Raw genomic sequence first — 19282 nt, 5'->3', positions numbered from 1 at the left:
GAGGGTTAGACAAGGGTTATGTGTTTTTAGTTCATTTAGTTTAAAATCTTTGTTAAGGTGCAGCGTCTCCACAAGGTGTAAGGATGACAAAAATAAATGGAAAGTATGCTCTACCCTTCGCTTTCACCCTTATTTTTTCTTAGTGGCCATCAAAATTCATAGCCAATAAAAGGTCCAATTAAAATGGAAATATACATCTGGGTAATTTGATCCTTGTCACCCTTGTCTTCTGGCACTGCACCTCTCATGGGGGACAGGATTATTTACTAGTTATTTCAAGGATTAATTGATTAATTAATTAATTTTTACCTTTATCGAGTAGCCACTCGTCAACTACCCGACCAAGTCTGTATGGGATTCTTTGTCTAGCAATAGCCAGTCGTTCATTATCATAGTGTCCTTCAAAGAATTTGGAGAGACAGATTAAAGGTTAAAGTCTGCAAGCTGAAAGATCACATGGTTAGAAACAACGTTATAATGGCTAACAGGTTTAACAAGTTATCAATTTTAACCCAGCAGTGAGTTAAAAGAAACTTGTGCTTTACTCGGTGTTATCTAGTTATTACGAGTCACAGCTTTAATGCTAATTAGAGTCATGTTTAGGCTATTTATAATGTGCTACTCTAGTTAGTGTTATTTAGCTATTTATTTTTAAGCAAAGCATAATCTTCTGTAAATACCAATTACAGCAGAATAGTTTTATGTATAAAGGTTAATTCAGTCAAACATGAGAAACACATGAAAAATCAATGACAATCAGGAAAACAGTTGTAGTTAGACAGTGATATTCAGTTTATAGTTAGAGCAAGAACAGATACTAGCCTTTGAATTTGACTGGACTCATTATAGAGAGCTGAAGTCTCACCCCACTTCAGCTCACAAAGTATATGCAAAGTTTGAGATATTAACAGCATGTCAATATTTAAGACTCATGGGAATTGTAATTGTTAAGTTCTGGAAAAACAAATGGCTGTTATTTGTTTGATTTCCAGACTTTTCTGTAGTCTAGTTGTAAGCAAATATGTAGCTCTGACACCAAAATTACATGTCCGTTTTTGGAACAGGGTTAACAGAACAGAAGCTGCTCTCAAGTGGGACTTCAGCTCTCTATTTATCACATGCAAACACAAAAGAGTAATAAAATAAAATCAAAACTACAAGAAGATATAAGTATGGCAGTATGTGAGTTGTTTCTGGACAATAGGAGAGCCCGTCTAAAAGTATTGTGATGAATATTCTTTTTTCAGCCTAATGTTGGTCTAGCACTGAAGAGTTTCCATCAATCATAGGCCACAAGGTTTCCACAAGACTCTGACTTTACATCTAGTAAATTCTTGTTGACATTTATAAATCATGTGTAAGATACCTTGTTCCATATTTAATCTATTAAGACAAATTGTAATATGTTCAACTAAAATGTAATTAATAATAGAATATGAATAAAACAGACAGAAATTAATTAAAAAAATTTAAAATAAACTCAATCATGTTGTTGGACATCGGATAGTAATGAATGGATGAAAAGGATGAGGATTATAGTGTAATATGGAGAAGGAGGCAGAGTACATGACAGTTAAAGTGAAGTTTACCTACACTCGTTTTTTACTGTAAGATTTAATATAGTCAGATTTGAAAATAAGTGAAGCTCAGCATGCTTTGAGCCTAGAGCCACAGGAGGTGCGCTGGCATTTAAAACACAAATGTTAAAGGAACGTTGTATAAAAAAACTACTTCCTGCTGTTTGATGTCCATTTAAAGCCAAAAATGATCAATAATGTTCATTATGCCTGTAATTGCCAACTATGTACACTCTCCTTACAGCTAAAGTACCCTTATTTATGATTGCTGCCGTGCACTTCAGTCATTTGCTATTTGAAATGTTTCAAAATCCCTGATTACCGAGTGGGTGCTGACAAAAAAATAAAGGCACGACCATCTCCATTATACAGTTCTGATTTATGCATGACTGTGGGATACGTGTGTTTGCTAAGCAGCAGCTGGAGGCAGAGACGGGACTTGGTTTCCTCCCGCTACGCCAGCTGGTGCACCTGTTCTGAATGAGGTTAATTGGGTGATTGGTTCAGAATAGGTTAAAGCACAGCCGCTTGTGATCGCATTATAAATATATTTTTTCATTTTTGGGGTCTATGTGTATATTAAGCAGCTACGTCTACACAGATTAGCAAATTGTGCACCTTTTTTCTCCATGTCTATTATTTTTGCTTGATTGTCTTTGTGCCAGTGCCAGTCTTAACAACATTTGATTTCTAATGCCATGAATGTACCGTAATTTTCCTTCAAGCTATGAACCAGACGATAAATATTATAAACATAATTATAACAGTGACCTGGACACCCAACATAACACAAAATTTTAAAGTAAAACACATGTATTACTTAAATACTGTCCTTAATAACCGACAGACTACAACATAACATAATCTGTGTATATCAAACACACTGTGGTTTAAATGTTAGAGGGCAGATTGAGTATGATCAAGTTGTGAATGTCAACAAGAATTTCTCCACTGCAACATTTTCACCCTTTCTCAGACAAGTGTTGACTTTAGACTTTTGTCCAGAGGTTTGTATATTAACGATCAATAAATGTTATGTTAAATAGATATCGTACTTAAACCACGTAAGTGTTGTGTCTTCTGAAATGGTTGAGAAAATTCCGCTATGGCCTCAAATGCACCTTTCTGCCAAACTGTCTGCAACAACAGCAGCTGATGAAAATTCGTTCATTGCTGGGCATGAAGCTTTAGGTGAATGTATTCATTTCAGATCATTATATGTTTATATAATATGGCATGTTCAGTTGTATGAGAGTGGCATATTAATAGATAGCTTAGAGACTCATGAAATAACTAGATGGGAAAGCTGAATTGAAATAAGCTACTGGGCAAATTGCCAATCAGTTTTTGTTTTTTTGTTTTTTGCCAAACAGTATATTTCATAACTGCTCCTTCAGAGATTAATATGTGATAGGCAGACATGCATCCTCTCTCGCTAACCCTGATAGTCCATGCTGTCTCTCTATGAATCAGATAGTCACACGGTTTGTCTCATTAGCCTTACCTGGCGGATAACGCTCAATGACTGGATGGTTGTCCACCTGGAGAGTGGCATTGCCACCGCTGCGTGTGAAGCGTACAACATGGTACTTGCCATCATTTACTATGACAGCAGGCTCATCGATAGTGATGTCATCTGTCCCCACATTGAATATGACACCGATCTTTCCTTGGTCCTGCAGGTAAAAACAAATGACAGAAGTTGAAGGCAAAGAAAGCGTCCTCTCATGGGTTTGGGGACAAAACAAATTAAAAAAATGTCAGGACCAACCCTGCTTAGAGGCTTTCCTCAGGTAGTCAGGGCTGAGATTGAGGGCCTTCAGGCCACTGCCCTGGGGCTCGTCTGCCCCAATTCATACTGCTGCTGGATTCTGTTAGTTGTATTAGTCTCTATTCATAATAGAGATGTACAACAGTGGCGATGATCATGGTAATAGTGATCATTGATGATAATTATTTATTTTACAGCTCAGCTGTCACATTGTCATTGCCATAATGACATATTTGGATATCAACACACCCAACATGTTTTGTTTTTTTGAGCACGCAGGCATATCCAGACAAAACCCAGTCTTTCCTGTCTGTAATAGGATATACAGTATATAATAGCAAATATTTAATTGACTTTGCAAATCACGACTGTTTTCTCTTGAAGTCAACAATTTTTCTTTTTGTATTTGTTCTTCAATTTTTCTTTTCATATTATTTTTTTTACTTTTGTCACATAAATAAAAAAAAGTTCAAACAAAATTTGGATTCTATAGAGTTTCCATCTGTCAAGCCAAAAAACATTTTTAACCAGAAAAGCATATCGTTTGTGACACGGACAGTGTGTTTAATTCTTTCTGTAGTGTTCAGCAAGATTCCCCTCAACAACCAGCTCAGGTTTCTTGACGGGGATCACCCTTGACAGAATCCTGCTGTTTCTCTTTTGCTTGACCAACTTCTCTCCCTGTCAGCCTCTCGCTACTCCCGCCAACCTTCCTCAAAGGTCAAAGCTGCTTCTCAAGCTTGCCTTTGGGTGGCATTAATAAGAAACATTGGAACAAGCTGCGTGGGGGTCTCTGCGACTGTCTTGCCTTGGTGCATTCATTGCCTCGCAGTCATTCCAAATGCAATGCAAGGTCAAAGTGCTGAAGTGGTTTTAAGAGTGATTGTGAGAAACAGAACAAACAGCACAATGCGAGCACTTTACATTGACTGTTGGGCTGAAATAATCTTTCAACTGCGATGAAATTACAAATAACATTAAAAATCTGTAATTACTGAATACAACGAGAAACATTTTGGTAACCTGAAGTGTAGGTGTGGCAGTAATTACAAAAAAACAACCCCCTGCACTATTAAAGAGTTTGCGGGTTCTTATTCTAATAATTTTGACCCCAGCAGCTGGATGGTCTGATATCACACCTTCAATCATAGAAGAGAGGGGAAGTAAACAAGGAAACAAGCTGCTGTAGTGCTCCGTTGAAACAAAAATCCTGCAAATCATGGCACATGATGAGCTCAATATCTGCTGGCCTCCCAGCCGTTATGTAACATCTTCAACTCTGGGCCTCGCATTACAATTGGAATCTCTGATTTCCCTGTCAGAACTGAGCTCCACAGCTTATTCCTTGACATGCACCATTTAATATCAGTGACTGTTCCTTTTTTCTCCTTCTTCCAACTCTGTATTACTTCACTCAAAAACGATATTCAAATATGTAGACAGAAATAGTTATTGTCTTGCCTTGATGGTGGCCGCTATTGTGTGATATAAAAACCTGTCTTGGTGCTTTGGTCTTACCCCCTAATCATACGTAAAATCACTCGAGAAACCTTTTGAATTTGAAATAATTATTCTTGCTGACAGAGTTGGTGTTCGGCACAGAAGTGTTAAGTGTCCTCAAAGACCTGAATGTCCTGTTAATACAAAAAATTTAAGCCAGAGAAATTTAGCTATTTCAAATAAAGGAACACGTTTTCATATAGAAGGTAAGCATGAGGTCTGTGGCTTTTCACACCGCAGAAAAGCTGTCATGAGCCCAACAAGAGGAGACTGTATCAAACAAATTTACACTGTTTTAAAACTCCCAGTCACCATTTATAATACAAAAGTATGCTGACAAATCATTATCACCCAGTTTACATGCATTATTTTTTATTGACTATATATTCCTTGTTTGCAAGGTTGGTTTAATTACTCTCCCGATGAAGCAAACTGATGAGTGGTCATTGGGCAGTAACAGGTTAGAGCGACCCGAGGTCATATTCAACTCATGTCCTCTGGACGACAATCAAACTCTCCAGGGCCGGAGCATTCAACCCGGGGCTTATATAGCTGCAACAAAAGAGTTGTTTCTACTTTGCTTACGCAGTCTAAGAGCGTGATTGCAAAAAAGCCCCAAAGCACCGTCTGACAGCTGGCACAGCAACACAACAACACCCCAGTTTTAGTAAACAAAAGCTCGGCCATTTCAGGTCACTTTTCCTTATTTGCTTATGCATTAAAAGCCTATCTTCATGAAAAGCTGCACAGTCTCAATGTTTTGACATCAGCTCTGATGGAGTATTCCCTGGTGCTCCTCCCTGAGTCCTTAATATGGAATCTCAGTTCTCATCTGAGCTGCAGCCTACTCTCATTCATTATTAGGGGAAAGGATTGATTATTCTAAGGATGTATCATTATAAGGATTTATATTTTATCAGATGGAAAAGAAAACCCTAAAGGACTACGGCACTGACAATTCTCCTTTAAAGAGACATCACTGCCACCTTATACATTTTTAAACAGAGCACAGAGTGGACAGATCATGATTCTTTTAAGAGGACCAGCATATCTGTCTGCCTCAGTTTGTCACCAGCCAACTGTCCCTCTCTGTATTGGCTTGGTTTACTAGACTCTTTACTCAAGACTTCTCCTCAGAGGCAGGTGGGAAGCTTGCAACAGTGCTGCAGGGAATTCACAAACTCCTGCTCTTTCTTATTCCCATCGAGATGATAAAGTGTGTATGGCTATAACATAACAGGGATTTGTGGTTGGGGAAGATATCATCTTATATTCCTTTCCTTATAAAAGAGAATACTAGATGGAAACCCCTCTAACTGCTTTATACTCTGTAATCCTTTGAACTCTTACACATGATCAAAGGCATCTATTTTGTCTATTTGAAAATATTTAGTGAGAATATCTGAACAAAACAGAAACTAACATTTACATCTTGATACAACTACTTAAGTTAGCTTTTACATAAGACCACATGCACATGTATCACCAGATTTGTACCCAACTAATCTGCCATAAATTTATAGTTAGAGACCACATGTACATACATTATCAGATTTGGACCTAATATAAGTGAAATGAAGCCATCAAATACATATGGTGCACATGCAGAAGCACAGTTTAAGGCCACCAGCCTTTAAATTTTAAAGGCTGGTTTAGCTCTGCCGTCCAAAGTGCCCTCCTGGAATATACACATCCTTGAATTTTGTGTGAAGCGTTTCCATTCACACATAGAATGAAGCAGAATATTTATAAAGACATTACTATTCAAAATATAATTATGGGGATCCAGCTTAGTTGAGCCATTGGCTAAGTGATGCATGATCAAAATGCATAAGAAACCAATTTATGGAATCGCTAATTTGAGTAAGTCCATCTCCCGTCATTCTGTGGAGCTGTGCAGCGCTGCTTCCTCAACAGTTTTAATTGTCACCATTTTGAGAAATGAATGTTCTGTTTTTGTTTTATCTTTTAGTCATTCATTGGAAACATGACCATTTGAAACTAGCATTAGTCCCACTAATATGCTCCCCAGTGAATATGGTGATGGTTTGTTTCTTTTGTGCAGAATAATTGGTCTTTGAAGCTGGTGTATGTACCATGTTCAAAGTTTTAGTCAACCACGTGACCATTTTAATGCAGCAATTTTCTGTAGTTCTGAAGTTCCTCTGTGATTATTCATTCTAGTTTTGAATAAAAGGCGTGATAACTGAGGAAGATTATAAGAAGAGAATTCTATTCTGAGGCACCTTTTCTAAAACGCCTAAATCCTCGTAGCACATTAAAGTCATATATCATTTGTTTCCTTGACTATTTTCAACTCTCCCTTGTGGCCAGTATTATTTTGACCAGTGTACCGCTTCTCTTTGTCTTCACCTAGTTTTCACAGTGTTCCTCGTCTTCAGAGGGCGATCAGAAGGAAAAAACAGAATGTGATCAAATGTGGGATTAATAATAAACATGAAATAAAATGCAAAAAAATGACACCTTAGCTCTCGACAAACACAAGGTGTGATATCATGACGCTTAGTTGTGAAACTAAAAAAGACAACCTTAACACCCTCTGAACTCTTTTGGATTCCCCTCCGCTGAGCAGTAATAAGGTGTCAAACTAAGCAATCTGTCTGGGTGCAAGCTCTTGGCAGATGCTGGAAGGAAGAAAAAATATTTTCAGCTGGCTTTGCACGCAGGCAGCCTTCTTTGAGTTTACTAGCAACAGTCCAAGGCTGGCGAGGCCAGTTTCACACTTTTAATCCTAGAAACACAATTTAAATGAGACAGTTTGAAAAACAGCCAGAGGAGGATTTTTGGATCAAACATGTCTGGTGTCTTTGAGGAGCAGCAGACCAATGTTGCACAATACAACTATATTTCAGTTTAAAAAAAAAAAAAATTGTTTTTAATATTATGTCCAAATCTTACCCTTTCTTGGTTGAAGACCACAAGTAAAATATAAAGCAAAACATTAGTTAAATGTGCCTGGAAGAGTGTGTTGTCACTTTTGAGTTAGTAAAATGACCTCTTGTCTTACACTGTAGATAAGGGAATAATGCCTCTGAACTCAGTGACTATAAAACAAGCAATGGAAAATAAGGAGGGTGATGATCAATAGGATTAATGTTTTTCTTTTTCTTTTACATGCTTATTTGCATCTTCTCTGCACAAAAGAATTCAAGATCAGACCTGGTGAATCAGAAAAATCATAGACAAAAACAAACACCTTTCCACTTGTTTATAAAAATGCTTTGCTTTTGAAGCCAGGATTGGTGATTTTAAGAAACATTTTTTAGGTGGTCACAACAAAGTGTCTGCTAATAAGGGTGTGACTCCGGTTATGATTTTTGTCCTGGGCTTTGACAACAGATGTGATTTTAATTATTACACCACTCACAGACGTTTGACAGCTCTTCCCTCTGGTTTTCATCATGGCACACCTGTCCTGCGGCTACATGCTAAAAAGGCTGATTTCCCTCCAGAAAAGACACCGTTGCTGCCAGCAGCTGCTCAGGAGTCACTTGGTTTCAACCAATGCGAATGTGTTTATCACCAGAAAACATCTCTTAGCCTACTGACTTGTGCTTTATCTCCTTCTTGTGGTTGTAATTTATTAATTTTCATTTTGTCTCAATGTTTGGACTCAGATGCTGTTAATCAGTGAATCATGCAAGCTGTAATGTTTTTGTGCCAAGTTAGAATAATGGCAGTCGAGTTAAAATGTAATTTTAAAAATAGACCAAGAGAGATTTAGTCATATTCATTTCATTTCATTAAGATGGGAGCATCAGTTCTTTACCAGAAAGCTTTTTAAAAAAAAAATTTTTTATGCAAATGTGGGATCGGCATCTTCATCAACATATCTGGAGAGAAATGGTATTTTTTTTCTCCTTTTGAATAAAAAATAAGCTAAAATTGGACATCTCTTCCCCCATTTTCGTGGTTATAAAATTTAAGTAATTGCTTCTGGAAATGCTTGTATAATCCTAGAGTTTCAGTTGCACTAGTTTGTCCTCTTTTCACAACCAACGAACTGACAATGTTAGTCACCAGCTACTTACTCATTTATGTTGCTTACTGATTTCCTTGGGCATTATAAAGACTGTGGTTGAAAATAATCTTAAATGTTTGTTATCTTGTGTTTGCAGACAGAGTGGACTAATTTACACTGTTCTGGTTAGCTGCCCTGATTTTCACGAGATCAGAGAATTTTGTCCCTTTTTTGACACAGCAACTGTAATCACAAATATAATGCTTCCATATTCACAGAGTATTACATCAAATAGTCCAAGATGAATGATTAGAAATGCCATTAATAGTATTGTGTATGTTACTTTACAGAGAATGGTGTTGGCCCCCAAATACTCAGAACATGATTTTAAGCTTGTGCATGCAGAGTGCAGCTGCAAAGAGTCCAGTAGCTTGTAGAAAAAACTACAATATGTAGCAAAAATATCTAAAAACATCTCTGTGCAATCATGCTTTACATTTAATGTCACCTTCCCATTAAGGTGGAAGTGTAAGATTGGAAAACGATGTGCTGTATACTGTATGAATGACATATTTAATCTTTAATCTCCTTAAAGGGAAACTTTTTTCTGACATTAAGATTTTAAGTCCCAAAGATTCGCTGTCCTTACTATGTGCAGCTGAAGATAGTCTCCGAGCCCATGGGTGCTCTCCACTCGCACCAAGATGGCTTCCTTCTGCTGCGAGCTGAAGCCCACAGCTAACCGGTCAGCTCGGGTGCTCGGCCGCTCGTTGGGAGCCCAAGTGAATGTGATGAGAGCCCCTCCTTTCCCGAAGATATATGTGGTCCCAGCTGGAGACAGACAGAGAAAAAGGAGGAGTCAGGGTTAATAAAGAGTAAAGGGGTAGTATTTACAGTATTAGTAGTATTTCTTTATTAGCTGCCTTGGCTTCCTCTGACTAAAATTCAGCTGGAGATATCTCTGTCGTCAAGGACAACTGTACAACGTAAGTCATTATTTTTAGTTTTACCATCCCCAGAATGAAGATGAGATTTGGATTCATTCTGTCATCAATGAATAGCCAACCCAGCCCCCTTCACTGCGCCACACACACACACACACACACACACACACACACACACACACACACACACACACACACACACACACACACACACACACACACACACACACACACACACACAAAATCTTTCATTTAAAAAAAAATATCATGCAGCAGGCAGAGGAGGAAGGAGGGGAGATTTATTAAAGCAGCCTGCTTTGATCTTAAATCACAGCTAATTAGTTTAATTTATTAAATATGACAAAGCTTTACATTCTCAGATGTAAACTGGAATCAACAGATGAGTGCCACAGTCATATCTTTTATAGAAAATGATTCTGCATCAGATAGACAACATGAGTCTATGTGAGTCTGTGTCCAACACTGTGGAAATCCAAAAATGGGGGCATAGCTGTGCCCTGCACTGATTTCACAGAATTAAGAAAAAACAGCCGATAATCTAAGATGAGACAAATAGATGAAATCTACATTTGCATGGTTTTTCTTTTTTTTTTAAATTTTATTCTAGACAGGATTTTACACAATGCTTTCTTCCTCAAGAGTGCTCTCCAGATTATGTTTTCTGAGCATAGAAACAAATATCATTTACTGTTATTATCATTCACCTGTTCTCATCTGACTTCCTGAATCTCTACGTCAAACATCGTCCACTTTGAGTCTGCACTTTAGTGTGCTCTGAATTGTCTGACATGTTTTGACCCTGTACATTCTTTGTTGCTGCACAGATACTTGTCCTGCTATTCTGTATTCACTTAATAAATATTTCCTTACAGATGTTCTGATTTAGCCAAACAAGCAGATATCAGGAGCACTTAATGTTTACATTTACAATCTAATTCACTTTATGGAATATAAAAAAGAAAGTGATTCATGCTGTTTAAAAAAAAAAAGGTATTCATTTAAACCCAATTAAAATGTACCCATCTGCTCATACAGTATCTACCAAGTGTCTGCTTAAACTTTTATCATGCAAGATACTCTGCGCTCAGAAAGATGCCTGTGTCCTTGAGATAAATGAGTCACACTGATGTTAATTTGTCATTTCCAAGTCTTGCTCGAATAGCAGAAATACCTGAAAAAGAAATCCATTCGCTGATCAGCTTGTAAATCAGACACCTCTTCTTGCAATGAGATGATATATTCCTAACCTCCCAGACACCTTAGATTGTTAATTAAACATAAATTTGCAAAATTCTTTCATTTGTGTGAGGACATCAAACCCAGAGCTTTAATCCATTTTATATAATCCATGCAAATTTAAACCATGTCAAATCAAAGTTAGCTTTCTCAGAGCTGGGATTGTAGGTGCTGACTGCAGGGAGATAAAAGTGCTGTCCGCAGATGAAAACCTCTCGGAGAGGTACTGGATAGATGAGCAGTCATCATGATACGGGGCACCGCAGAAACAGCAATTTCCTTTGATAGTGCACCACAAATTCATGTTATTATGGGACTGTTTTAACACAAACACAAAGTGATTGTAGTATTTTTTACAAATCTCTTGAAATTTGGGTATTGAAGCACAGAAAAACACTTGACACAAAACTGAAGTCTTCATTTCAACCGTCAGTGTGATCAGTGTAATGGGCACTCGGCACAGAGGTTTCCAATTGACAGGAACTCACTGCTGGTTGGATGTTATCTTAACATTAAACACTCAATCCAAAAGCTCAACCACACCTTGTACTAACTTTGAATTGAATTGAAAGGGCAGGTTCTGTGGCAGTGATGGTTTCAAACACAATCATTTCTTACCGAGGTAATCTCAATTAACGTCTGGGATTTGCAGTCGTGACCTCAAAAAGTCTCAATGACTGGTTTTATTGGTTTCTGCCTTTCATTGAATGTTATCTTTGTCTGGCCTCTTTCCTTCTCAATGAAATTGAAAATGAAATCACTTTTCTTTACAGAATTATTATGGACCTCTGCTTTTTACACTGATGTACAGTGGCTTTTTTTGTTTAATGGTCTGTATCTTAAACATAATGTCAGGAATAGATACATCATGAAGCCAAGGACAACCTAATACATTCTTACAGCCTTGCTGATAATATGAGTTCCAAGGAACTCTTTGTTTGTGCCAAGGAAGTTTTAAATGACCAAACCAGTAAGCTACTGGAGTGAGAAAAACACAGTAAACGAACAACAGCATTGTTTTACTTGTTCCAGCGTAGCATTACACGGCAAGCTTAACCTAAATAAAACATAAAGCTTCACATTGGTAGGATTTATTGAGGGGCTGTAGTTCTGCTTTTGATTATTCATACAGCCCCTCTTGATTTTTACCTGGGTTTATTTTTTTTTTTAAACCAAAAAAAAAAAAAAAGAAGATAATGATAATGATGAGGTCAATCATGTCCTCAGATCTAATTCCACATCAGGTCTCATTTCAGATGTCTCTGTGCGATATACTGTAGCCTTGGTCACCACTTTAAAAGGATGCTTCCTCAAACCTCATGAACGTCTTGTACTCAATTTCAGAGGCCTAAAAACCAGCCTTGGTAGCTCATCACACCCATTACATTTAACAGTGTGGGAAAAAATAGCATGACTTTGACTGTATTTCAACAATAGGCAACAAAACATGTAAATCTGTGAAGAAAAAAAGTCTGATTCACATAATGACACCATTTCATTTTTGTCACGTGCTTTTCAGGTATTTCACAAATGACATGTGAAATCATCTGATGTGAAAATAAAGTGTACAACCACATTCAATATACCCTTTACATATTTACATTCACAAGTCGGCCCATTTGGTTTTGGACCGGGTATGAAATATATTTCCCCATGAATGTCACCTTCAGTATATCTCTAAAACATTGAGACGTTAGAAAATTATGTTTTCCTGTCAGGATGCCTGACTGTCCCTTTGTTCTCCCCTATCTCCTCTCCCTCATGTTCCTGTCTCTCTCCCCTGTTAGTTATGGTCTGTCATATGTTCTTGTTTTGATCTGTGTCTGGAGGGTGTGGACTCATCCCCTGCCGCCTGCAGACACCTGCCATTATCACGTGATCAGGGCGGCACAGCTGTCTCTCGTTCCAGTAATCACCACCTGGCAGTATATGAACCCCGGTCCTGCACTCCACCTGCGTCAGTCTCTACAATAACCTCACCTGCTTCTACGCTGAGGTTCTGTAAGTTAAGGTGACAATTCTGGTTCTGACCCTCCTGTCTGTCTTCCGCCTGCTGCAGTTTATACCAGCATGCCTGCCTGTCTGTGATCCTGTTGCTGTCCTATGTCGGACCACGGGTTCCACACAGTCGATCCTGCCTGCTATCCTGTGTCAGACCACGGGTGCCACACAGTCGATCCAGCCTATTGTCCTGTGTCGGGCCACGGGCGCCGCACAGTCGACCTTCCCTGACGTGTTGAATTATTCCAAAGGAACCATTCAGTCAACCTACTAGATAACCTGTTGTTTGGAAATAAATATTCTTGCCTATAATCCTGGTGTTGTCCGTGCTGCATTTGGGTCCACTCTCACCACATATTGTGACATTTCCACCGTTAAATGAAACGGTAGGTTCACATTTTTTCTAACTACATCTAAAAAAAACCAGAAACGCCCACATGTACCTTGAGTTACTCGTTCAATGTACATATTCCACCTTCCCATACTGGCTGCAGAGAAAGCCCTTCCTGAATCGATGTTAGTGCAAGTGATGTGAGGGACAAAATCGGCAATCCTTCTGTGGGAAAGCACAGATGCAGCTACCACGTGGCTCCTTCAGTCTGGCTTACTCAAGTCAAGAGGATATCTTCTGAGGTTACATCGCTTTTAGTATGAAATCCCCTCTTTGTGTTTTACCTAACAGTGTTTGCTTGTTGAGTTGCAGTAGATGAATACAAAATGGGAATTTAACTGATGGTAGATTGATTTTTGATTTGTCTAACTCAGACTGCTGAAACCTCATTATTACCTTTATCTATACTTTACACATCATGTTTGAAGTGAGTGTGGAGGCCCCATAAGCTGCTATCCATAATGTTAGCATGTCTTTTTGTAGTTAGTCTCACAGCCTTTTGTTTACTGTTTTCACTGCAGTTTGGTTTCTAATTTGGCAGCATTTTTTTTTTTTTTACGTTCCATCTAATGTTTCTTTATTTTTCAGTTTACATACCTTATGTATTCTAGCTCAGGTCCTAACAGAGAACCTGGCTGTAGGGAAATATGGCTTCTTTAATACAGTAAACAGGAAATGAAAGAGGCCAACAGTGCAAGGTAAAAGTTGTTTTTTTTTCTGTCCTTGTGATTATGTTGGTTAATTCCTTAAATTAAAGTTAATCCTTATTTGTTTTCCTTGTTATTGTGATAGTTTTTATTTTAGGAAACTTTTTAGGGTTTGTTCAAAGTTAAGTGTATTATTGTTTGTGGAAATACTCCACTTCAGTATCTGTCTGAAGCCTTCCTCTGAATATATACCTGCCTCTGTGTCATTTAGCAGGTTGGATCTGTTTAGTCTGTTTACTTCATTTTGAGTTGAACCCTAATTTTTTGCTACTTTTTTTCTAGATTCTTTTGGTAAATTTGGATTTGTTGAAACGTTTTCTATTTGTTACAACCTTTCTTAAGCTAGTTAAAAATCAGAACTATCCATTTTGCTCCTTTGTCCTTGAGCCTTTTAACTTGGTCTCTTACAGTGAGGACTGAATTTTGTCCCCAATCACCTACCCTGACATTAGATGTCCCCAGCCAGATTATCTGGGTTATGATGCTAATCAACAAGGAGCATTGTATAAAACCTTGAGTTAGCTGCTTCTCCTGTTTAGCCGGTGCTGCCACCACTTTCACCAGGCAAAAATAATGCTGGTGGCAGGTAATTTTAGCAGTCGCTTGTTCATACCGATTCTCTAGATAACATGATAAATTTGCGCTCATGAACCAAATTGTTTGGAACCAGGAACTTTAGTATGTGGTTCAAGTCATGTGTGAAAAATAAGGTGTGAATAAGAAGTATCAATATACTGTATATGTGTATACACAAGTATATCAATATACTGTATGTTTGTTTATACAAGTATATCAGTATACTATTTTAAATGGACTTACATCTTCAACAAAAAATATCCTTGATAATAGGAAGGGACTTCATTGGGGCCAGAATACAATTGAGGAAAAAAAAATTCAACAACCAAAATCTGTCTCAATATACATTAAAGCATGTCAGGATTGTTTTAAGTCTTGATAAAATGTAAACCTCAGCTCAAAGTAAATGTATTTCTTATTTCCAGCCCACCCATCACTAAAAACAGCTACTGAACATGTGGAGCTCTGTGTTGTGTTGTGGCAACATTAGCAGAGAGAGAGGAAGTGGAAAGGTGCATACTGGTAACATGCCCCTCTGTCACATGCATCCTGAAATATGGAATATTAATGCACCTGCAGGAAAACATGAGTCTGTGGACAGCAGAAACTCCTGCATTAGTCACAGCACTTTTCTGCCTCACTGTTGTGCCTCCTCCTGTCTCTTCTGTTCTGGGGTAGACCAGCATCAAATGAAGCAGGTGGTAAATCAGTCTTAAGATTATTACTATAAACATCACAGTTTTCTCCCCTGAAACAGCTCTCTGCTGCCTCTCAGCCGACTATCTCATGGGAGCGCTTTGCTCTTCCCTCGTGGCTGTACAATGCATCTGTGCTCCAATAATAAGGCTCCCTTGAAGATTCTCAATGGCAAAAATGTGCGCTGTATATCACATCATTATTAGTTGGGAACCTTGATCATTAATTATACTGTAATGCACAGGCATTGAGATACTCCCGGAGCCTGCCATGTTATGTATGAATATTATGTGAAGCGGTGGCATATTCACTGTACAAACTAAATTGTAAGCATATTGGAGCTCTTTTGTTGGTTTAGAGGTCAACAAAATCATAGTTATATTACAGATTTGTTTGCTTTTTGAAATGCATCGCAATGGTGTCATTAAGCCCCCAAATTTATATAAAGCCACAATGAGTGGCTGTCATGTCTTAATGGATCTTTACACAACAAATGTAACAGTATGGATTGCTTGTTTGTGCCAAGACGCATGCAACCCACTCAAACATCCTGTCCTTTTCATTTGTGCTCCCAGCCAGCTGAATACGCAAGAGACGAGGCAGAGCGCTCATAGGACTTGCAAAATACACCGAGATGCTGACGCCAATTTGCATCACATGTAACAGTTTAGATGTGAAATAGTTTAAAAACACCCCCTGAGCTTGCTGTCAGAGAATTCCTGTGGCCTGAGTGAGTGAGTATTAGCTCTCACAATGCTTCCAATCATGAATTTTAGGAGGCTTTAAAATAATCATGAATCTCACAAATGGCAACTTGTATCAGCTGCATCATTATAAATACAAAGCAGTGGAGTAAAGAGAAAATGACCCATGCTCTCGTAGCCATTCCAACCAGGGTTTTTATACCGAAGCGCTCCTGTGGTTGTATATGGACAAGGTCTTTTCGCAGTTAGTAAACATTAGTGAATGGCCCGCCAGCCTCCAGCTGGATTAAAGTGTCTAAATGTGGTAGAGTGTACAGTATGCTGCGGAGGCATCAGGCAAAGGCAGTTTGTGAAGGGCAAGGAGGGCATTTTATTGTGAAAACAAAGCTGGTCGATTAAGAAAAAAAACTAACATAAATCTCTCAGCTGCGAGCCGTTTTGCAGAAAGGGAGGGTTATTGTGAAATATTAAGTTAAGAATTTGTCGTCTGACTTATGGCATCTGAGGCACACTTCTTCCATGGTCTATTAAATACAGCTCAGTGAAATGATGAAAATGAATAGTGCAGCCTAAAGCCTGACAGAGAGGACATATGGCTCTCAAGTTTGAAATATGGCGTTCAAGTTAGAAAGTGGCATCATATACTTAGTACAGTGAACACAGACTTGAGGAATAGAATCAATCTAATCAATTAAATTTGATCAAGCAAAAGGCAGACTGAAAATCGTATGAATCTTAAATAACCCCGCATGCAGCTGGCACACGCAGACTTGAGCTGTATTATGGTTGAATTATTGTTTCTGCTCCGATCAGCAAGATGTATCCAGACTGTCAGTTCAGAAATTGAATGTCTGCGGCTCAGAGCACCTCGAACAACCCCTGCTTCTATATCAATGCGAGGGGGATTTCTCCTACTCAAATTTCAGGTGACTTGGGATGTGGAAAAACAGTTTTGACTCAAGTGCAATTCTTGAATACTGCAGTAAAGCTTCCTCATATTGCAAAAGTCACAAAGACATTTCCCATCAATGTCACGGAATAGCTTTTATGACAAGAATATTAATGTTCAAGGTTTTCTTTTCCATTATACTCGTGGCCTTCATTTTCACTTTTACATTTTCCAAAATTGGAGTAAAAAAAAAAAAAAGAGTCTGTTTTTATAACATTATGACAAGAGTATGTGCGAAGTGGCATCACCGTCGTTGTTGAAATTAAGTGATTGTATTGCCTTTGTAAGTGTATGATCTCAAACCAGTCGTATATTGAACATTTATTGCATTCCCATCCTTCAGATTTTCATGACATCAAACCCCGTTTTTGATGCGACTCATGGTTCAAATTGTTTCTGCAATAGCCACTCAAATTGCCGTAGCATTCACAGGATAATGCAGCATGTAATGCAGCATAATTTGTACTCCCTGATATTAGCCTATTAACTGTTCACTCTCTTCAGGCCACATCAGAGCTGTATTAAAGAGAGACTTCATCACTTTTACACATCAAAGTCTGTTTACGGGTCTTGGGGAGTTATATGAAGACTTTAGTGGCTCCACGGGGAGCCACATTAAATCTGATAAATGTCGGTTGGAGCAGAAGACTATGAGTTTGAAAATGAATACAAATCTGGGGGTGTGGAGTTGGAAAGACGAAGCTCTACAGCTTGCTCCTCATCTTTGCTTAAGGCTAACAGCTTCAAGGTAGAATAGCTGCTCCGAGTGAAGCAATCATAACCTTCAGAGTTTAACCAGTAGTGGTGAGCATATAAGTGATTGTTAAAGCCTCTTTTTATGTTTCCTTTGACCTTGTTGGATTTCAGACATTGTCTCCAGATTGAGTTTGCTTTACTCCAATATCTTTGCCTCTGTCATTACCATTCACATAATATCTGCTCATAAAAGAAATCTGCAGTATGCAATAGCACTGAGATATGTACCAAATCATATAATGTATAAATGCAACCTGACATTGCTGTTTGGCTAAGAATGCAGCGCTTTCACTTCTTCTGTGTCTCAGTTTTTCTCTTCTCTTCTCTTCTGTTCCCATTTTCATTTTCCTGTTTGTTCTGCTTTGCTGCAGATCTAGAGCACAGCAGCAGTTACCTTGGTCACTTCGTTCGGCCATTATATGCCCTCCTTTGCCTCATCCACTCATTTCGCTCTCAGTGACAGCAAAACCTCAAAATGACAAGTGCAATCACAATATTTGTTCTCAGCTACAGCAATGGTGACGATCATCTCATAATCAGTTATACGATTTGTTGGCAGAATTTGAATAAAATCAAAAGGCTGGGGGACATGACTTTTGTTGTTTTAGTTTATTTTTATTGGATGTGTTTGAGTGGATGTATGTGTATGCAGGCCCGCCTCACTATCAGCCTTGAGGGTAATGTAATATGTGACCCGAAGGAAATTGAGCCCTCTCCAACAGACACACTGATGCCCCTGTCTCTTTGTTTCCCCTTTCTGCAGCTCTTGTCGCAAAAAAAACAACAACCCATATCTGACTGCAGGGAGCGTCCAGACAAAAAAATATTTTACACTAATGCATTGATCTAAGGATAAACCTGCTTCCTGTTATATTCAATCTTTGAATTTTGAATTGTGCTCAAAGATATCAAGCCCCGTAAACCATTTCCTCCACTTGAGACATCTCTCTGGAAGCATTACGTTGCTCTTTGCTTTGCCACAGCCAGACAGTTCTTACACTAACATGGGGGCCCTGGAGAATGAAGTGCAGCAGATTTTTACTGAGTGTGTTGAACATGCGGGTGTGTTGGGAGCACAATGAGAGGTCAGCTACAGTGCAATCTTTCCTGCATCCCAGTTGAGAGCATACAAGGTCTCTGACACTGAAGGCCATAGTATCGACTTGCTCTCACAGTGTTGTAGTTACATGGTGATTTCAACAAAACACAGTATTAAACCTGCTTTGAAACAACAATGTATTTAAGGACCATGTCCACAACTAGTTGAGCGTGAATACAAAAAAACCTCTCAGTTATTGTAGCAGTGCAGGGTTGGAACCACAACTGTGGAAGACTGTGAGCATGTTAGTTACATAATAAGCTTCATGTTGGGTTTTGACTTTCCCTGGTATGACAAATACTTCAGTTAACATGGTGTTAACATCCTTAATAATGTTCTTTTTAATATGTAATGTACCCATTTAGGGTATTT

General features: G+C 38.5%; 1 protein-coding gene across 7 annotated transcripts in view; it reads right to left on the bottom strand.

The window, feature by feature from the left end:
• The window catches only part of nrxn2a (neurexin 2a), a 118195-nt gene that overhangs the window by 6718 nt on the left and 92195 nt on the right, over nt 1-19282 (bottom strand). For 5 of the 7 annotated variants that reach the window (XM_069713327.1, XM_069713330.1, XM_069713331.1 and 2 more), the window contains 3 exons: nt 9480-9661; nt 3082-3253; nt 310-399 (listed from right to left, as the gene is read on the bottom strand). In XM_069713327.1, coding sequence (XP_069569428.1) covers nt 310-399; nt 3082-3253; nt 9480-9661 — 444 coding nt within the window. The remainder of the gene's footprint in view (nt 1-309; nt 400-3081; nt 3254-9479; nt 9662-19282) is intronic. The other 2 variants (XM_069713332.1, XM_069713333.1) reach the window with 1 other exon arrangement.

The sequence above is a fragment of the Brachyistius frenatus genome, unplaced genomic scaffold, assembly GCF_029030835.1.
Source record: "Brachyistius frenatus isolate BFR_SWC_R1_liver_20210118 unplaced genomic scaffold, ASM2903083v1 Contig_117, whole genome shotgun sequence".
In the NCBI taxonomy this organism is placed as follows: Eukaryota; Metazoa; Chordata; class Actinopteri; family Embiotocidae; genus Brachyistius; species Brachyistius frenatus.
This window is presented reverse-complemented; position numbering and strand designations above follow the sequence as displayed.